The sequence below is a fragment of the Leuciscus leuciscus genome (assembly GCF_965113295.1).
Source record: "Leuciscus leuciscus genome assembly, chromosome: 13".
Classification (NCBI taxonomy): domain Eukaryota; kingdom Metazoa; phylum Chordata; class Actinopteri; order Cypriniformes; family Leuciscidae; genus Leuciscus; species Leuciscus leuciscus.
Window position 1 is genome coordinate 41,111,223 of NC_138737.1, and position 22,512 is coordinate 41,133,734.

The 22,512-nt window shown below is 39.8% G+C and overlaps 1 protein-coding gene across 2 annotated transcripts in view; it reads right to left on the reverse strand.

The window, feature by feature from the left end:
• Positions 1–22,512, reverse strand: part of brpf1 (bromodomain and PHD finger containing, 1) — a 46,769-nt gene that overhangs the window by 23,593 nt on the left and 664 nt on the right. For both annotated transcript variants that reach the window (XM_082187376.1, XM_082187375.1), the window contains exons 2-7: positions 20,983–21,703; positions 17,210–17,399; positions 8,701–8,988; positions 7,047–7,582; positions 4,990–5,158; positions 2,168–2,299 (exon numbers count right to left, since the gene is read on the reverse strand). In XM_082187376.1, coding sequence (XP_082043502.1) covers positions 2,168–2,299; positions 4,990–5,158; positions 7,047–7,582; positions 8,701–8,988; positions 17,210–17,399; positions 20,983–21,662 — 1,995 coding nt within the window. In that variant the 5' untranslated portion in view covers positions 21,663–21,703. The remainder of the gene's footprint in view (positions 1–2,167; positions 2,300–4,989; positions 5,159–7,046; positions 7,583–8,700; positions 8,989–17,209; positions 17,400–20,982; positions 21,704–22,512) is intronic.

The following is a 22,512-nucleotide window of genomic DNA, read 5'->3' on the forward strand; positions in this document are numbered from 1 at the left end:
CAGTCTGCCATCGTAATTGTTATGCTTGAAGTTGGGAAAGCTAAGATGTATGGCAAACGTACACAGTGACGTAACGACGTCGTTCGCTGGGCTCTCTAGTCAGTGGAAAAACAAACAGGTTCTGAGAAGCTTCGCAAGTTGAACCAACTTTGAACCAGCACCAGTTCCGAACCAGTTCTTTTTTGGTGGAAAAGGGGTATTAGAGCACCTTTAAAGTTACCATGAAATCAAAATTGACCATTCTAATTGAAGTCAAGGTTATCATAAGCCGCTTTCTGACCAAGTAGTTACAGGAACTTAGTTATAGGAACTTAGTTATAGGAACTGTCCACTTCTAAGAACTACTCTCCCCCAAACTCGGTTTTGCTGTTTGCTTTCGCACTGGCCAAGTGGCCATAGGAACTGGTAGGAGGGGTAAGGGAGTGACGTTTGTTGTTGCGACTTATTTTGACAGCGTGGCGGACCTTTATTTTGATGGCGCTGAGAATGCCAGAGCAAACAATGCTCGCATTCTGTGTTCATTAGTTAGCGATCTGTCTAACAGTACTGTTTAATATGTTATTAGATAGAACTGTTATACATAGAAAGTAGACAGTATATGAAAATAAGTTATTAGCCTATGCCATGTGGTCTGTGTCCAGGGTTGCTAGCTGGGCAGAAATATATTATCATGTTTGACTTGGTCCCCTCTGTTGCGTTGGATTTTCTCTTCAGCATAAAGGTTTAGAGACCAATCTATCACTGTTTTCCATGTTTGTATCTAGTTTCTGGAGTAAATATATAGGCTATAATCTGTGTGTTTACATATAGCTGTTTTAAAAATGGCGGGTGCTGGTGTTTTGCGTGCGTTCGGTCATCAGCGTACACTAACGTCACGAGTAGTACTTATAGCACTGGTTTAGACCCTACTCTGAAGTAGGAGCTAAATTAGTTCCTCCAAATGGAGTTCCTAGAACTAAAATCGTTCCTAGTCGGCGTGTTCGCACCGCAGGAACATCCGGGTACTTTAGCCAATAGTTCTAGGAACTGTGAAAAGGTTCCTCCGGTCGGAAAGCGGCTATAGTTAACGAAAACCCTAATAATAACTACAACTAAAACTGAAATAAAAATGAATAAAAACTATATAAACACTAATAAAAAAAAAAGTCAAAAACATACAAAACTTTAAAATTAAAAAGGATCCAGAAATTATAACAATAAAAACTTCAAAATTCAAAATATTTATAAAACAATAATAGTATCTCAACTATATTGAAATAATCCTGCAATGTTTATTTTAAATGATTTAGCGGTGCACATCATTATTGTTTTAATAATCTTGAATCAGAATAACTTCCTCTTCTCTTCTCTGATGATGTGGGCGGAGCAACCTGTCACTCACATGAGATCAGCCAATAGCAAACCACAATCATCCAGTCATCCAATCAATTCCCCACAGCCACATTTGTTCTTCTTCCTGAAGTTGTTTAAATGCAGGGCAGGCCTTCATTTCATCCACTGGGAATTGATTGGATAATGAAAAAACTGGGTGTTCCACACAAGAACGGTTGCAACAAATGTCTTTTAACTTTAATGGTCAATTTTGATTTCATGCTGACTTCTGCAGAGAACTGAAGTGCTTAAGGTTGATCAGAGCAGTGTCTGGTTTACAGATCAAACCCAAGCGGGAACCGTCCTGTCTCTCTCTTGAATCCAGCACTAGTGACTTAAACTGCAGTTCATCGACGGGCCACTAGAGACAGGCTAGTGTTAAAACGCCCAACTTTACAGCAGAAAAACACGTTTACAGCCTGGTGCAAAAAGTGGCTTTGGTCTATAAAGTTAATTTTGTCCTTCATGACGACTGAGGGGGGTGAATTTTTTTTTATAACTCATCCGTTTAAATTATATTAAGCCTTAAAGTTCTGCATAATTAAGGGCGTGGCCTCTTGAGTGACAGGTGGATTGCTGCTGATGTCACAACTAGCGTTCGTCTGCTGTCAGCGTCACGTCACCTCAGCTAATCCGCCTCGCATTTTCTGTTATTACTTTGGGCTTCAAAAAGGCTCTTCTGAAACCTATGGGTGACGTCACGGACACTGCGCCCCTATCATACCAGTCTACGATTAAACCCTACTCTTGCTCTGTTCCTGACGGTGCTGTATCAGAGGAGAGGGTTGAGGCTCACAGTCTCTCTCTTGAGCTTCTCTCTCTTGCGGATGAGCTCCACCAGCAGCCGCGCTCGCTCCAGGTCGTGCCGGAGTCTCTGCCACGCCTTCAGCTGCTCCTTCAGGACCGAGTGCTTCTCCTCGCCGTCCCTCTGGGAGAACACACACACACACACACACACACACACGCAATGTCATCCTTGTGCTTCTCCACAACGGACCAGCATGGTCATGTCAGGGTATCTAAGCTTCTTAACCTGCACAAATAAAATCTCACAGCATTTGGGTGGAGCAACGTCTATGGCAACATCCAAACCATAATATGATGATTTAAACAACTTTACAGTTCAAATGACACAGGTTTTGAAAAAAATTGAAAAGTTTTGCCTAATGATAAACCTCACATTTCAGTTTCACACGAGCTTGTTTTCGATCCACCGGCTGAATGAACAGCAGAAATATGCCGGTCACCAGGGTTTGAAATGAACTTTTACTCATCGGCCAATTCGGCTACTAAATTTTCAAGTTACCAGCCATTCAGAACTACTACTAGTCAAAAAAGAGAAATGAACCAGATTAACTACTTCACAGCTTATTATATATATATATACACACACACTATTTAGATTGGTAAGATTTTTTGTTAAAAAAAAAAAAAAGTCTCTTCTGCTCACCAAGGCTGCATTTATTTGATTAAAAAAAAAACAATAAAAAAAACAGTGTTATTGTGAAATATTATGACAATTTAAAATAACCGTTTTCTATTTTAATATATTTTAAAGTGTAATTTATTCCTGTGATCAAAGCTGAATTTTTATCATCATTACTCCAGTCTTCAGTGTCACATGATCCTTCACAAATCATTCTAATATGATGCTTTTATGCACAAAAAACATTCATTATTATTATCAATGTGTAAAACAGTTGTGTACATTTTTTCCCAAAATTCTTTGATGAATAGAAAGCTCAAAAGAACAGCATTTATTTAAAATAGAATCTTTTCTAACATTATAAATGTCTTTACTGTAACTTTTGATCAGTTTAACTCATCCTTGATGAATAAAAGTATTGATTTATTTTATTTATTTCCCCCAAAAATAAAATTAAAATTCTTACTGACCCCAAACTTTTGAACGGTCGTGTTTAATGTTACAAAAGCTTTAGATTTCATATAAATGCAGCCTTGGTGAGCAGAAGAGACTTCTTTTAAAAACATAAAAAAATCTTACAGATCTAAAACTTTTGACCGGTAGTGATACATATAAAATTTGGATTTCATACATTTATTTATTTTTCAAACTAAATCCTGTCATCCAGCATCTCCTTCCTCTTTCATCTTCATCACCCAAAATGTGTTTTAGGTGGACGGATCAATTCAGTACAAAGAACATAAACAAAATTTAGGATGTTGGAAAATAACAATGTCTTTTCTGTTCACCAAATGCTGTTTAATCTTCACTTTTGCTTCAATGCAAATGAACAAGCGCGCCGTTATTTGTTGTGTAGTGATGAGTGTGTTCAAGTGAGCCAGATATGAGCAGAGTCTGCACAATACACTGCATTTAATATATCGTGATGACTCACAAGTATTTGTGCTAAATCTGCACGGACTTCCCCAGAAAAGTGAGTAAACATAATTATTAACACGCCAAATTGGCTCGTGATTTGACAGCGTTTCCGGCCACAGTTGATTTTTACTCGCATGTGCCGTAGGGGTGGAACGGTACACAGAAGTCACGGTTCGGTTCAGACATCACGGTTCGGTACGAGTTCGGTATAAAGGAGAGAAAAGCAAAACAGAAATGCAGAAGGCTTGTGCATGTCTCAGGCTGGACCACCAAAAGAAAATAAATGTCTTAAGCCTTGTATTTTTTAAATAAGTTTTATTAATAAAGTAAAGGCATAGAACCAGTTTATTTGTAGTGCACTGACAATAGTTTTATATAATTAGTTTATTAATTAAATTAATAAAAAGACCTTGAGATGTGTTTGGTAATTGTACCTGAATAAATGTAAAAAAAAATTGCTTAATTTCAGATCAATATATTTGTTTTCCTTAAAATTTTAATTAACAGTGACTTAAACACTTCGCAGTTTGAATGATTTCCTGTATATACAAAATGACGGAGTATGTTTTTATGTTTCCACTGTTCGATCGCGCCCGCGCCTCACACACACACACACAAATATAAGTAAACACTTTGCAACTTTTCGATCGCGCCCCTCTCTCTCTCTCTCTCTCTATAAATGTATGCACCGAACCATGACGCCCATACCGTTTCGGTTCAATACGAATACATGTACCGTTCCACCCCTAATGTGCCGGTTGTTCATTTTAAACCCTGGTGGTTACCCTGGTAAACCACAAAGCCTCTGTGCTTTTTAAAAGTTTGCATACTGTATGAAATTCAAGTTACCAGCCATTTCAAGCCTTGATACAAGTCACTTTTTTTTCTTTTAAAGTTACTTTTTTTTACTTTATCAAGTTACTTTTTTTTTGTGTACAATTGAGCTGTTTGAGTGATTGTGAGGCGGCGTGGAGGCTGCATGCACTGACCGTGGGGGTGAGCTGTTTGAGTGTTTGTGAGGCGGCGTGGAGGCTGCATGCACTGACCGTGGGGGTGAGCTGTTTGAGTGTTTGTGAGGCGGTGTGGAGGCTGCATGGACTGACCGTGGGGGTGAGCTGTTTGAGTGTTTGTGAGGCGGCGTGGAGGCTGCATGCACTGACCGTGGGGGTGAGCTGTTTGAGTGTTTGTGAGGCGGCGTGGAGGCTGCATGCACTGACCGTGGGGGTGAGCTGTTTGAGTGTTTGTGAGGCGGTGTGGAGGCTGCATGGACTGACCGTGGGGGTGAGCGGCTCGGCGTTGCGCTGGGACTGCAGGTGTGTCTGCAGACGTCGCAGGAGAGGAACGCCGTTACGACTCTGTCTCTTCAGCGTCCAGTAGCTGTGCAGTCTCTGCATGAACTGACTCTTCCTCTGCACCGTCAGGTTACTGGTGATCTTACTCAATCTAAACCAGAAGACACCACACACTCAACTCCACACCAGTGCTCTCGAGCAGAGGTCGACCGATAGATCGGCTGTGTCAAAACAAATTCCACGAGGCGTCAGTGATGGCTTTATTTGGCCTCTAGAGGGCGCTCTCGTACTTCTCAGCCACTCCAGCTAGGGATGAAACACGGAAAACTATCGGTATGTATTTTTGCAGATTAATCGCCACTGATAACCGATCGTTCCAGCAATCAGTGCCGATTAATTGCCGAAAATCCATACCGATAGTTTTTCCGTGTCGGTAATTGGTAATCGGTAATTTAAATGCTCTGGCCTTTATGTAGATATTTACAATTAGAGTCCTTTTGTAACATTAACTAAGGTGATTAAAAGTATTGTTCATTATTAATTTCAACATTTACTAATTTTTACATTTTAAAGTTGTATCTCAATATTAGTTGCACTGAACTAATATTAATTAGGGCGGGGCAACGATTAATCGCATCCAAAATAAAAGTTTGTGTTTACATAATATATGTGTGTGTACTGTGTATAATTATTTTGTATAAATAAATACACATGCATGTATATATTTAAGAAATATTTGCATATATATATACACACATATATACAATTTATATTATATATATAAATATTTTATATATAAATAAAAAAAAATTCTTAAATATATACATGCATGTATATACACAGTACACACATTTCTTTTATTTTGGATGCGATTAATCGTCTCCTGGCACTAATTTTAATATATTCATATTTTTTATATTTAAAAAGTACAGTACTTTTTTTATGGTTCGGTACCCTTTTTACATTTTTGTGTTTCAAAATACTTTTGTGTCATGTTTTTTTTCATTAAAGGGATACTCCACTTTAAAATGAAAATTCTGTCATCATATACTCACCCTCATGTTGTTTCAAACCTGTATGAATTTCTTTCTTCTGCTGAACAGAAAGGAAGATATTTAGAAGAATGTCAGTAACCAGACAGTTTCTGGTACCATTGACTTCCATAGTAGGAAAAAAAATATACTATGGAAGTCAATGGTACCAGAAACGGTCTGGTTACTGACATTCTTCTAGATATCTTCCTTTCTGTTCAGCAGAAGAAAGAAATTCATACAGGTTTGAAACAACATGAGGGTGAGTATATGATGACAGAATTTTCATTTTAAAGTGGAGTATCCCTTTAAGTATTAATTTTAAAAGATATCGGTTAATTCATCATTTATTATCGACTAAGCCCAGTTATCGATAAAATCCCCTCCACTCTTGAATATGTTCACTTTGCGCATTTCATTTGACAATAATATTTCCCGATATAATAAGAGCCCGACATGCTGTCAAAATAAAAGTCCGCTATTGACACTTATCGGCCAAACAGAAAAACGTAACAGTCAATGCCGACGATCACACAATTCCAAATTCCGTTATATCGGTCGACAACAACAATTTTTTAATAAATAATTATTTGATAAAAGCAAATATCTTGCGTACTTTTGTAAATTTTTATGGTTCAGTACCATTTTTCAATATTTGTAATAAAGTTCAGCACTATTTTATGTCTTATGTTTGTTTTAATTCAGTATTAATTAAAAAAACTATCAGTTAATTAATCAGTTATCGGCCAGTGTGGTTATCGGTAAAATCCAATATCGGTCGACCTCCGCTCTTGAATAACTTCGTATAAATGCGCAATTCATAATATTTCCTAAAGAACACGAAACACCATCAAAATAAAAGTCCGCTATTGACACTTATCGGCCAAACAGAAAAACGTAACAGTCGATACTAACGATTACACAATTCCAAATTCCGTTATATCGGTTGACAACTCATAAATGATTTATGAATAAATAATTTGTTTAAAAAAAGCAAATATCCTGTACTTGTGTGGAGGAATACACGGCACTGACACCACCGGTGCGGCCGCTCTCCTCTCCGCCAGGATCTTTCTGGCCCTCTTCATCTTCAGTCGTGATTTAGCTTTAGCTCTCTTCGCCCGCTCCGAACTCCAGCCCTTCCCATCTTCCTCTCCGCCCGCCTCATCCTCCTCTTCCTCGGCCTCGCCCTCGCTGGGGGAGGAGCCTGCGCTGGCCCCGCCCGCACCTGTGCTGGCCCCGCCCACACCTGCCAGCGGCCGGGCCGATCCGGGTGGCGTGTGAATGTCACAGTATGCCGTTTTGCGCACGCTAAAGGACGTGCCGTTGGCGCCGGTCTCGCGCACGGGCTCCATCTTCATGTAGAGGCCGGCCTGTTGGGCGCAGGTCACGTGGAAGGCGGTGTAGCAGTTCGCTTTGTGGCACTGGATGCAGGCGCCGGAGCCGCGCTGTTTGCATATGTAGCATGTTAGCTTCCAGCGTGCCGGAGGGATGTGCTCGATGCTGTCGATGGGCTCCAGGAACACCGTATTAGCAAAACACACCTGGAAGGAAAGCGGGAAATTGTGTAAGGGAAAAAAATGCCTGAATGTGTCACGATGCAAAACACAAGTGCAATCACTGAAACTAAACATGCAATGATATAAATTTTTTTCCCAATACCGATAATTCTTTGTATTTGAAAGCCGATAACCGATATATTGGCCGATAAAACTAAATCCATATTTCTATATAATTTGCCTGATTACAAAAACAGAAATCTCACCATTAAATCCATGTCAAGCACACAATAATGATGCTCTCATGATAATGTTATGTAACCGATATGACAGACTTGCGCTGCACATGTTGCACATAACTGTATTTTCCTTTTTTGAAGTGATTCCAATCATTTTTAAGCAATTAAAAATCATCATGTTGAACAGTGCACATCTGAAGTGTCTCAGCTGGAGGAAACAATACATTATTTATCGGCTTTAATATAGCGGAATATTTTTTTTATCGGGCCGATAACGATAACATTAAAAATGAACATATATTAGCAGATACCGATATTGTGGCCGATATATGCACTGAAAGGCAATAGATTTTCTAATAATTGTATCTCGGCCAAATATTTATTCAGCTTTCAGATAATGTATAAATCAAATTTTTTTATTTACCCTTGTGACTGGTTTTGTGGTCCAGGGTCACATATAGTTTATGGGGCCGATACCGATATTGTTGGCGATATAAGCAGTGAAAGGCTCACCTCAGGCGGATAACGATCTCAATAAAAATTTACATATATCGGCCGATACCGATATTGTGACCGATTTGAGCACTGAAACGCTCACCTCAGGGATCCAGAGCACACACACCACATGAGCCCACCGCGCGTCGTCAGTCTGCTTGAAGTGTGTGTGTGTGAGTGAGTGAGTGAGTGAGTGAGTGAGTGAGTGAGTGAGTGAGTGAGTGAGTGAGTGAGTGAGTGAGTGAGTGAGTGAGTGAGTGAGTGAGTGTCTCACCTCTGGAATCCAGAGCGCACACACCACATGAGCCCACCACGCATCATCGGTCTGCCTGAAGTGTGTGTGTGTGTGTGTGTGTGTGTGTGTGTGTGTGTGTGTGTGTGTGTGTGTGTGTGTGTGTGTGTGTGTGTGTGAGAGAGAGAGCGTCTCACCTCCGGGATCCAGAGCGCACACACCACATGAGCCCAGCGCGCGTCGTCGGTCTGCTTGAAGGCGCCACCCTTGTTAGGGCAGAGCGCGCAGTCGACGGCTCGCGAGGGCGACTGCAGGCAGCGCCGGCACAGCCACTGGCCCTCGGGGATGTAGGGCACGCCGTAACACTCCTGGTGCACCGCCAGGTTACACATGTCACAGAACAGGATCACATTACTGTTCTGACACTCGCCGTCGTTGCAGATGCAGCACACGGCGTCCTCATCGATCAGAGAGCTGGGGTCGCCCTGCAGGAGAGAGAGAGAGCATCAGCAATCACAATCACCTGTGTGTGTGTGTGTGTGTGTGTGTGTGTGTGTGTGTGTGTGTGTGTGTGTGTGTGTGTGTGTGTGTGTGATGGGTAGGTTTAGGGGTTGGGTTAGTGTAAGGAGACAGAATTACAGTTTGGACAGTATAAAAACCATTACGTCTCTGGAGAGTCCTCACAAAGATAGCGAACCAGACATGTGTGTGTGAGAGTGTGTGTGAGATGGGTAAGTTTAGGGGTCGGGTTAGTGTGTGTGTGTGTGTGTGTGTGATGGGTAGGTTTAGGGGTCAGGTTAGTGTGTGTGTGTGTGAGTGTGAGTGTGTGTGTGTGTGTGTGTGTGTGTGTGTGTGTGTGTGTGTGTGTGTGTGTGTGTGTGTGTGTGTGTGTGTGTGTGTGTGTGCGCGTGTGTGATGGATAGGTTTAGGGATCGGGTTAGTGTCTGTGTGTGTGTGAGATGGGTAGGTTTAGGGATCGGGTTAGAGTGTGTGTGTGTGTGTGTGTGTGTGTGTGTGTGTGTGTGTGTGTGTGTGTGTAATGGGTAGGTTTAGGGATCGGGTTAGAGTGTGTGTGTGTGTGTGTGTGTGTGATGGGTAGGTTTAGGGGTTGGGTCACAATGACAGCGAACCAGGCATGTGTGTGTGAGTGAGAGTGTGTGTGTGTGTGTGTGTGTGTGTGTGTGTGTGTGTGTGTGTGTGTGTGTGTGTGTGTGTGTGTGTGTTTTGGGCTTCAAAATCTCATCCTCAATTCACTCCCATTATAAAGTTTGGAAGAGCCAGGACATTTTTTTATACAACTCTGATTGTGTGTTTGTCTGAAAGAAGAAAGTCATGGCTTGAGGGAGAGTAAATCATGGGGTGATTTTAGTTTAGTTTTATCCCTTTACATTTGTTTTGCACAAATCAGCTGTTCCACAAGGTGGCACCACAGTCTCACCATAGTAGACAAAACTAAAGAGACGGAACAACAACAAGAACAACCACAGACTCCCACACTGACCAGCGCTTGAGTGAGGAGGTTATGAGACCGTCGCTACTTTAGTTTTAGTTTGTTTATCAGTCATAACTTCTTGGGAAGAATAGCACAGACACTGCACAATTATTTTATGATCTGTCCTGAAATAAATAGAATGAGATTTATTACAAACTGCTTCTTTGCATTGATCTTGGATTTATTGTCAGCACTGGGCTTGTTCACAACCATTTCTGAACCAGGAAAAACCCTGAACTATGTTATGATGTATATCACTATCAGAAAAACAAAATGACATGGTCATTTTGGCCAAACCTTACATTATATTTGTCAATAAGCAATTGTGTTCAGAAATCATGATCTTAACATTGCCCAAAACGACTGCGATTGTGATTTTTGCCATAATCGAAAAGCCCTAATGGCATCCAAATCTGCTGAATTTTGCTATTTTTTGTGTATAGCACAAAAAATACTGTCATTATGAAGTTGATAGTAAGAAATAGGGGTGTGCCGTAGGGCTGCAGCTATCGATTCTTTTTGTAATCGATTAATCTAGCACTTAATCGATCGATTAACCGAGTAATCGGATAAAAAAATTTGTGTGTTTTTAAACAACCAAAACAAATAATGCATAACGAAAATGATGTGGCTGTAAAATGATCAAGCATTTGGCTTTTATTTCTCAAAAAAAGAGAGGTATTTATTCCAACTCCAACATTTGGCTCCAAAACTAAGCCTATTTACTGCAATTTTTACCCATTTAGTGTTTATAAGTGCCAGTGCCAACAATTATATAACAGTATAGTTGTCAAGTTGTCAATACAAGTCAACTTACTGTAAAACATGTATAACATGTAAAACTATGAATACAAACTTAAATAGTAAAGGCCATTTGGCCTTAGTTTTGTCTTCTTAATACAACATTAAAAAAAGGATTGCATTTAACTGCAATTTAACTTCAAATTGCATGCATTGGAGACACCTACACATAGTGTAGCTTTGAAAAGGGGAATGTTTTATTGCAAATATGCATTTTGTTAAATAGAAAAAGAACAGCATTTTGTTTTTCACTTAGGCTAAGTATATTAGCACGTTTTGTAGTATTATATTTTTTGTTAATTGAAAATGTTCTATGCTCAATTACTTTGGTAGCCGATTATAATGTCTTCCCCAAAAGTACGAGTGGATTTGGAGAAGCAGGCTGGTGGGGATTTTCATTTTTTGTTGTTGTCTGTAACTATTTGGCAGACGTGACGTACAAACAAGGTCTCGCAAAGACTGCAATACAATATTTGTTCCTCCATCACATCCCGGTGTATACAGTGAATGCATGCTGAAATTATTGTTGCGTGGCTACATAAAAGTTTAAGCATGTGATGCCTTGCCGCAACGGATTGAAGCGCGCGTCCGAGTGAAAGATAGAGCGGTGTGTGCGCGAGCCACACGAGAAAACACTGTATCCGCGCCACTGATCGCAGCGGCAACGAACACTTTGATCACTTGATTTAAAAAACATTTCAGTGACATGATGGGTTTTAACTTCATTCAGGAGATTTTTGGTAACTGCACAACTGACAGATGACTTTGAGCGCACCGCCACCGTGTGTGTGTGTGTGTAACCATAGCGACAAAATGACCAACTTTCGGACCCTGCACTTAAGCCTATAATTTTGTTTTAAAAAATTGTATTATGTATTTAAAAGTTGCGTTTATCTTTACTCTCCGCCATCGCGCCAACTAAATTCAAAATGTATCACGCGCTATGGTGTGCTTCCTGAACACTGAACAACGGTCCGTATGAAACAATCAGATCCCTGCTCGTATAGTGCGCGTCATAGGAATTTAACGAGGCTTCGAGGCAGAGTTTTTGCCTAGAGGAATTTTTGTAATCGAGTAACTCGAGGAATCGTTTCAGCCCTAGTGTGCCGGTTTAAGAATTGGTGATGACGATTATGACGTGAGTCAAATGTGACGGTTCGTAACATAACCGTCGTCATCCGGGGGGGCGTTGCAACGCGACGTTCGTCTGTTATAGGACAACTTAGTTTGAATAAACGAGCAGACACTGATTAGCGACTTGATCGCCTAAATTAAAAAAAATTAATTCAATTATTTGTGTAGTGTTCAATGTTGTTATCGATAGAGATACGACTTTGCGGATGGGGTATTATTTCATCCGCAACCGCATCACAAAACTCATCATCCGCACCAACGTTTTTTGACCAAATTTCAAAGCCGCACCCGCCCGCCATCTGCTGATTGTTTTGCGGTCTATGGACGACGCAATGCCCTGCTGATGCAAGCCGCACGAAAGCCCTTGTCTGTTCTAGAAAGGATGCAGCAAAGATATTTAATGCTAATGTATGAGGCATAGGCCTACGCTGAGTTTCATTAATTTACCATGAGATGCGCTCTAGTTCACAATGCAATGCAAGTGAACGTGGCGCGCCGGCGCCTCCATGTTACGGTTATTATATCGTTTGCTATATTTGCTTTTTATTTATTAAATACATGCAATTGGTTGATGAAACATTTATTAAAATTAAGATACAATTTCTACAAAACGAAATTCGCTTTAAAGAAAGGCTTTCTACAAAGCAAAACTTAATGAAGTGGTAAAAATCATGTCTGACGATTTACAAAACAAAGGGGTAATTAAACTGCACGATCAGTTATCGGTAATGATACATTGTTTATTATTGCAAATGTTTTTCATTTGTTTAATAAATCTCATGATGGCAACATCACTATATCATAGTCATAGCTTTTATTTCTATCTCAAATGATTGGCGGTCGGTCAGGGGGTACTTGGCAAAGAATCAAATACAGTTGGAAACAACGTAGACCATTAATAACACAGACTGTTAACAATTGTTTTTAATTAGTATTTAAACATTCTCTATGATAAAAAAAGCCGTTTAATAACACGGTTTTGGCGGTTATAGAGTTCTAATGACGGTGTTCAACTATAACTAACCGTTATAGTTATATACTAACCGTCACACCCCTAGTAAGAAATGAAAGTTTAATCTGCCCTTTTAAATACACATAAAACAAAGCTCTTTTACAGCTTCCAATTTAAAAATAATTTCACAATATCCATTTAAACTAGGCTTTTACATTTTCTGGTGTGTGCAAAACCTGCCTTCACTCTGCTAGGGTGTTATTGTTGAGATGTTGTTAAAAACACTGATCTTCTGGTCCGTTAGTGTGGCTCAAGTTCCTCTTTCAGTGTGTTTGTGGGTTTTTCAGCTGTTTTCTGGTAAAAATTGTTCATCTGATGACTTGGTAAAGAAGCAGCACGCTCTCCTCAACACACATGATGTGAGGAATCATTCAAACGCTGGTGGACAACACACATGCTCAACCTTAAAGTGCCACATTATGCTATTTTAAAGCTTCCTAATTTAGTTTTTGAGTCTCTTACAAGAGGTTTACATGCATCCAAGGTCAAAAAACACTTTTTCCCCTTTTCTCACAGTATCTGTGTCTCCATCACAGATTTGCGCAAAACTTTTGCAATATTTTTTTAATTATACTATTGCGAAATGACTTACGCCGTTTCCATTAACCGGTTATGCAACTAAAACGAAAAATGTTCCTCTCACTATAAGTCATTCCAATAATAATGGCAACGGATGTTGGGAGGTTTAAGTATATCTCAGCCGCCGCACTAGCCATTATTATTAACCAAAGGAGACGTAGACGTGTTGTCACAGCATTAGTGTCAAGGAAAGACTCTTATACTGAGAGCGGCTCATATGAGTGTTTCTCACTCCTTCTGCTTCAAGATCTTCAGAAATTGTGGCATTTCTTTGTTGTTTAGAATCCAGTATTCCTGTGATACCATCTTTTATGAGTTTAATAAAGAACTCTGTCTCGTCTTCTGTCCAAACACACCACGTCATCTTTAAAGACTGATCGACTGTAACATTTACATTTAGTCATTTAGCAGACGTTTTTGTCCAAAGCGACTTACAAATTGGGACTAAATTAAGCAAGTCATCGTGAAGAGGCAAAAAACAACGCAAGAAGTGCTCAAAATACGAAGTTCTGGCATTATTCAGAGTAGCATAAGCCCGATAAGCGAGAATTTACAGGAATATATACATTTACAGGAATATATACTTTTTTTTTTTTTTTTTTTTTTTTCGTACGTCATGTGACTGTAAATGCGAAAAAACTGTTTCTTTTGCAGTTTTGCGGAATATTCCTTTTTCGAATTGCCTGTAAAACCACCGATATAAGGGAGTTTTTGCAAAATTGACGTGTTTCCATTGGGCGTATTTTCAATTCTCAATTTCAATTTGTGCAATTTGAAGGATAATGGAAACGAGGCTACTGTCTGAAACGTTTCAATCAAGGATTCAGTCTCTCTAAGCTCCGCCTCTCTGAGAGCTGCTCTGCTCTGATTGGTCAGAAAGCAAACAATCATTATCATATCGGAATCTCAGCTCTTGGTCACAGTGATACGAACAGTGACGATGACGTGGGTTTAACCGTATCAATCTCAGAAAACAGCGTCTTCTCGACATGAACAACACGAACCAAACTCTTCCAGTCTCAGATACACTACAGTGTTTGAGGGCAGAGCTAAGAGACGCTGTTCAGCCAATCAACACCAGAGGCGGGCATTATGCTAATTAGTTACAAACCTACACAGGTTCAGCAGGAAGTGAGACTGAATTACTGACGACTCATTTCAGTTCAGAATCGATAATTTCTTTTATGCCTGGTTCAGATTACACGATTTTAGCCCGATTTTGGCACAATCCGTTTGACGTAGGGTGTCGTGGGGATTCGTAAACGACAACGGGCGTTGGGACACAAGATTCGATCGTTTCATCTCGTATAGTGCGTCATAGTGGGCGACAACCTATGTCGCGTCTGCGATGCTTCACGACATCACGATTAAAAAGACTAGCATGTTATGGAGTTAATATTGTGCCATAATTAAACATACAAATCCAGCATTTTGCAAACAAACTCGATCTGCTTTGCAAAGGAAAACTCGACTCGCAAACAAACAATGCGCAAGTTCAAAGGTCAATTTGAACGAAAATGCAGTGGAGTAACAAATATGTATTGTGTTTTACAAATATAAATAAATGAGCCTAGATAATATTTCACAAATAAATACAAACCATCCTACAAATTGCATGTAACCTTTGAACCAAATCTAGTGCATACAAATGCATATCTGTCTGTTATGATTGTGTGACACTTGGCTTTTTATGAGATCTCTCGGCTCGATTTTCTTACAAATGCAGTTGAGCAACTTCCTCTTCTAAAACAGTAGATGGCGCTAAGATAGGGGATTGTGTGTGAGTGCGTGTATGTGAGTGAGTGCGTGTGTATGTGTGCGAGTGAATGTGTGTTTGTGAGACGGCACGCGATGACTGGTCGGAAAGCAACATGTAGTCTGCAGACCTGCAAACGGACAGTGACCGGGGGGGGGTTAGAAATTACTGTTTACCAGGTATGCGGCGTATCCCATGCAACAAGAGATTAACACGGTTGCCAATAACGGTTCACAAAATTCACGGTTCGATACGATACACTTGTGTCATGGTTCGGTTTGGTACATTTTTGATACAGCAAAAAGAAAGAAATGCCAGAGAAATTTCCTTGATTTAATTTTTTTATTCTTTTTTTTATTCTTATTAAAACTAACATCATAAAGTATGATTTTTTTTTTTACTTTGAGCAATTCTGGAGCTATAATTGACTCTTCTTAGGAGCATATAAAACAAAACAGCTCCTTAAAAAAAATATTGTAGTAGTTATAAACAAAGGTTTATTTTAGTTATGATTTAGTTATGACCACCAGAATGATTAACATTTGAGGGCAGCAATTGTATTCATAATGTCAAAATAAAACCGACGTAATGTTACTTGAAGGCATTATAGCCACTATTCCTGCCAAACTACTATGGTTGCAGTGAGTGTTACTACAGTAAAGCCATGGTGAATGTTGCAGATCTGTGGACACTGGATAGTTTCATGCCACAATGTTTCTTCCTGGTTTCCACGTCAGCGCTGTTTGATCCGTTAATAACGGAGAAATGTGAATGTTTGTCACTAGATCTCGCAGCGATGTTATTAACGTTACTTCTGTTGCGAATTAAAATGCTTTCTTTGCTGGATCTCTTATTAGCACTGTGTAGTGTCGCATGATCAAGATCGGCTCGCGCTGCACTGGTCCAAACTGATAAACGGTCCTTCAACCACACAATAACCAGCAGTTTCGTTCCGCTTTCATTACGTTTGCCATTTGATGTTGGACAATGTTGTGGTCGCGCCGGCGGATTATGAGCGCGCTCACCACGCGCAATGCGCCTACATTTGAAATAACGAGATTTCAAATGTATTTTGAAATTTCAAAATCCCCCCCCCCCCCCCCCCAACAAAAACTCTCCGGTTCTACGCGATTCACGTAAATGACCCAATTGACCAAGAAAACGGCGATTGTCGCCGAAAAGCGACAAGTTTGCAGGTATGAGTCTGACATGTTTCTTGTCCACAACACGACAAGATTTTAGGAGTCAAAATCGTGTAATCTGACACAGTGACTATCGTAACAGACAAAAAAATCTTGTAATCTGAACCAGGCATTAGGAGAAAAAAACTCCATTTAGCTGTGCTTTGAGCTTTAAAACTTTGCAGAGCTTTTCCATTCATAAACAGCTTTATTACACACGGCCTGAAAGGGAATATCCGAAAAAGCACAAGTTAGTTAGTTAGTGACATCACTAACCCTAAAATTTACATAAATCTGCTCCAGGCAACACGATTTATAGATTATCATGACAGAATATAAGCTACATAAATTCATCAACTAACCATTCAGAAATGTCCTGTTGCTTCTACATGTCGTCACTTCTTCTAGAGTCTCTCCATCATTGTCCGACTATGTCCTACAAAAGGCTAAACGTTTTTTGAAATTTTCACACACACTCAAGCTCTTGAAGCTCCGCCCCTTGTGCCGGGAGCAGCAGCTCATTTACATTTAAAGGGAGACACACAAAAATGGCGTGTTTTTGCTCACCCTCAAAAAAGGGACAATTTGAACATGCTATAAAAAATTATCTGTGGGGTATTTTGACGTAAAAATTCACACACACACTCTGGGGACACCAGAGACTTATTGTACATCTTGTGAGAAGGACCCCTTTAAGACTTATGGAGTGTTTGCCAGAAAAGCTTCATTAAAGCGCTGCTGTAAATCTCACCTTGTTGTGGCTCTCAAAGTAAGACTCCTTCTCCAGTCGGTCCATCAGATACTCGAACACTTCCTGAAGGATGGGCGCCACCCCATCAGTGCGACGCCTGTCGTTCATGATGTCCAGCCAGATGTAGTCTTCCTCGTCTATATCATACTCCACCTCTTCATCCAGCTCCTCGGCAGACTTATCAATGTACCTGAAGGAGGAGAAGGACGTGGCGTCAGGGTTTTACATGCAATCCTCACTGCGGTTTAGGCTACAACAAACTATAAAACACTCTTTTGGAGAGAAATATGCCTTCATTTGAATGTGAATGTGCGAGACTTCCAATTCGCTGGACGCTATGAATTGGAATGTATCATTGGACGCTATATATCCAGCTAAAACTAACTTTATCTGGACAATAGCTTTATTCTAGAGCTGCTGTAAAGCCAAAACAATCTCTGTTACTGTCATTTCCTATTATCACTGTAAAGTCCATATTGTTAAAAGCGCTGTATAAATGAAGGTGACTTGACTATAGGTGAATGATTAGAAGAATAACAAAGTGCAGTAAATGCTAAAACTATTTACAAACCAATGTGTTGATAATTATGACAATACAATAAAATAATGCAAATATCAAGAAGCATAAAAGCTCTGACGTGATTGACAGGCTCTTTGCTCGCTTTGTTTATAACACACTCTTTGAATAAAAGTTTAATTCCTCATGCCACTAGCCTCACGCTGCAAAGCTTCTGGACTGACAACCATAATTAAATGCGGGATTAAATCGGAAAATGCGATGATTGACAGTGATGTAACCATAGCAACGCTTGGGTCAGAATGTCAGAATAGATCTGCGCATTAAGACCTGCCACTTGTTCTATTATGTGTGTTTGTTCTTCAAAGAACTTGCTTTGTTGTTGCAACTTTTTGTAGGAAGACTGTGCTTTCTGTATCATTTTCATATTTTTATCATTCATATTTATATAGTGTCAAATATAGTTTTTATAATCATGTCAATATGATTTTAAAAAGACTGTCGATAACAATAGTTTGATTTTCTGAGGGAAAACAACATCTCTCCCAACTAATGCTGTAAACACAGGAAACACTAATATTTGGTACATTAGAGCTTAAAATTAACACTAATAAACTATATAGTCAGCTGCTATTTATTATCACTAGGAACGTGCGATATATCGGCCACCATATCGGTTTCGAAGGATATATGTTCATTTTTAAAGTTATCGTTCGATAATAACATTTGGCTGATATATTAAAGCCAATAAATAATGTATTACTTTCTTCATTTTTTAGTCGCTTCTCGTGAAATGTGTTCGCATACGCGAGTGATTTACTCACTGAAATATGATTGGAATCACTTCAAAAAGGGAAATTACAGTTCAGTGCAACAAGTATGTCATATCGGCTGCATAACTTTATAATGAGAGCATCATAATTGTGTGGGATGTGGTTTTAATGGTGAGATTTTTATTTTTGTAATCAGGCTTTTAAAAAATATATATATATATAAAAATGTGGATTTAGATTTATAGGCCAGTTATGATTATCAGTATCGGCCAAAATGTTCATATCAGTGCATCCCTAATTTTCAGATGTAATAATTACACTCAAATTAAAACTGAAATGTTTGTATACAACTCAGTTCGCACATAAGGTCAAATAAAATAAGATAAGATAAGATGGAAGAAAAAAGGTAAGATAAAATGGACAGAATTTGAAAGCTGAGACTTAGTTTCAGCTGATTCATGAAGTCAAACACAGTCAGCTTTAACAGACATTAACTTCTACAGCCCTGAATTCATCAAGACCTTCTTCACACACAGTATGAGTTTGACAGTAGTTTGACACGTTTGTCCCGCCTCCCTTTGATTGACAGGATATAACCGGCCCTGATCATTGGCTGTTTTTAAACAATCGGCTGTTAGTGAAAATAATTGCAGTAATTATCGTCCGATAACGATTACTGACCGATACATTGTGCATAACTAACTTTAAATGATCATTTATTAAAAAGCAGAAAGTGGTCACCATGTCTAAATGGTTAGTTTCTGTAGTAAACAATTTGTAATTACTTTGTAACACCGTAACAAAAATATAGAGATGCATCAAATCTGGAAAACATTGTGATATGAATTTGTAGCTCCCATGATCCCATTATATCCAGTGAAGCCGTCGCTCGCTGACAGATGTCTACACTCACAAACACAATCAAGCTGTTCACACTGCACAATAAATCTGACACTGTGTGTGTGTGTGTGTGTGTGTGTGTGTGTGTGTGTGTGTGTGTGTGTGTGTGTGTGTGTGTGTGTGTGTGTCATGGCAGTGGTCTAGTTTTGTCATGTTGGCTGATCGCAGTATTCACTGGGTGCCGACCGACTACATCACACACGAGAGCTGCAATAACACAAACTGATGATCTTTCTCTTCACACTGAGAAACAGTTTTAAATAAAGTTAAAGCTAATAAATTAATCATCAACACAAAAAAAGACCAGAAATAAATGCAATATAATAATAATAAACGTCTCTGAAGTCAAAATGAACAGTTATTGTTTTCTGGGAGATGAACTGAAATGCACACATAAGGTAGTTTGCATGAACACTGGTCTTCAGGACATCATTAACAGTAATTAAGCTCGTCTCTGGCGGTTTATAGTGAACTAATGACCTGTGAACCGTGACGTAACGTGACCTCGTTCACAAGCGGTTTTATAGACATCACTGTGTGTCTGAAACACTGATTGAGTGATTAATGGAACATGATACAGAGTTTAGATGAACGATTAGAAGAGAATAACGAGCACAGCTGGACTGATCAACACGTGTTAAAGACAGTAAGCTGAGTTATTTTTCTTATTTCTTCATGTTGACTCAAACACTGCTAAGATCAACTTCTGAAGATCTCACACCTGAAGACGTTACGGTATACACACACACTCACACTGCCGTTCAAAGGTTCGGCATCGGGAAGATTTTTAATGTTTTTGAAAGAAGTCTCTTCTGCTCACCAAGGCATTTATTTGAAGAAAAAGTGATATTGTGAAATATTAGTATAATGTAAATCAGCAGTTTTCTATGTGAATATATTGTAAAGTGTAATTTATTCAAATCATTACTCCAGTCTTCAGTGTCACATGATCCTTCACAAATCACTCTAATATGATGATTTGATGATCAAGAAACATTTATGATTATTATCAATGTTGAAAACAGTTTTTTACATTTTTGTTTCATGATGCTTTGATGAATAGAAAGTTCAAAAGAACAGCATTTATGTGAAACAGAAAGCATTTGTAACATTAAACACTACCGGTCAAAAGTTTGGGGTCAGTAAGAATTTTTTTTTGTGGAAATAAAAGAAATCAATACTTGTATTCATCAAGGATGCGTTAAATTGATCAAAAGTGACAGTAAAGACATTTATAATGTTACAAAAGATTATATTTCAAATAAATGCTGTTCTTTTGAACTTTCTATTCATCGAAGAACCAAAATGTACACAACTGTCTTCAACATTAATAATCATAAATGTTTCTCAAGCATCAAATCATCATATTAGAATGTGTGTGTGTGTGTGTGTGTGAGATCTCAGAATAACCCCCTTCAGGCTGATCAAGACCCCTCCTCATCACCCTGTCAGGGGTTATTCTGAGATCACACACACACACACACCTGAAGGGGGGTATTTTGAGAGAACCACCAGCCGGATGTACATTATCCCTTACATACGCATGTGTGTAACGCAGCTTCTGCGAGGTGTGTGAGCTGTACCTGTAGTAAGACATGGGTCGGGGGGGTGCGTCGGGCCGGTCCTGGTCCAGCTCTCGGAACACCACCTCCGGCAGCTTGACGGGCGGGTTCACGTGATGATGATGAGACGAGTCCTTCTTCTTCTCTTTACTCTTGTGCTTCCCCGTTTTCTGCGTGCCTTTCTCCCCGTTGGCCCCGTCTAACCGGTCCTTCCCGATTCCCGGGGCCTCGCCTCCGTTACACGGGCCGGATCCCGACACCGGAGTCTCCTCGGCACCGCTGTCCTCCTCCGAAACCACATCCAGGTTATCGAAGATGCTGATCCTGTGGACCCGGCCGCGGATCTCGAGCTCCACCATGCGCTGGGCCTCGGCGTAGGTCATGGTTTCTCTGACGGGCGAGTCCGAGCGATCGGTCGGGCTTCCCGGTGTCGGCACCGGCCCGGTGACCCCTGAGCCGGTGCTGGAGTCGGGTCCGTCGGCACACCCGGGCAAGGCGGAGCGCGGGGGACGACCCTTGCGCTTCTTCTGAGGGCTAGCCTGAGGCGGAGGCGGGTTCTCGTGGTCATAGTGGTACAGGTGGTACTCGATGCCGCTGTAGCTCTTGTAGACCTTGCGGCAGGTTTCCACCGGACACTCGTACGGGGGTTTGGTCGCACGCAGGTTGTGGCAGAACGTCTTGACGTCGAAGTCCAGTCCCATGCCGTCGATGCACACACACACCGCAGCGTCACGACTTACATCTGTCAGGAACACAAACACAAAACAAAAAACTTCATTAACTTTATCCTTCCCTCGCACTTTGTAACACATCTTTCCCTCGCGGGTTAAAATGACCCGAGACCCTAAAAATATACTTCATTTTCTTTTTTGTCCAGAAATCTTATTTTATTTCATTTTGCTAATTTTCTTTCTATTTTTGGAGGGGGAGATTTTACCTTTACATTACCTTTAAAATACTAGATTTAATCAATAAATAGTAATTTAAGCACATTCCTCACATTCTTTCAACTTAAATTCAAAATAACTCACAATTTACAAGTAAACATCAGAAACAACAGCCTTGAACTGACTGAAGTGTAACACTGTGACTGAAGTGTAACACTGTAACTGAAGTGTAACACTGTAACTGAAGTGTAACACTGTAACTGAAGTGTAACACTGTAACTGAAGTGTAACACTGTAACTGAAGTGTAACTGAAGTTTAACACTTTAACTGAAGTGTAACACTGTAACTGAAGTGTAACACTGTAACTGAAGTGTAACACTGTAACATGCATTTCCCTCCATTATGCATCTGTTGATTTCTGCAGCGTTACACATGAACACAAATGATGTTACAGAGACTCATTTCATCTGTTTACTACAAAACATGCACTGAAATTCAAACATTAAGCTTTATGAGGGGAAAAAACTAGCATCATACTGTGGTACTTAATGATAACCATAGTCATATACAATGTATTTACATGATTCTCTAAAAAAAACTTCAAAGAATTTACCATGGTACAGGTTCAAACACATGGTATCTCCATGGTAGTTTTTCTTAGTG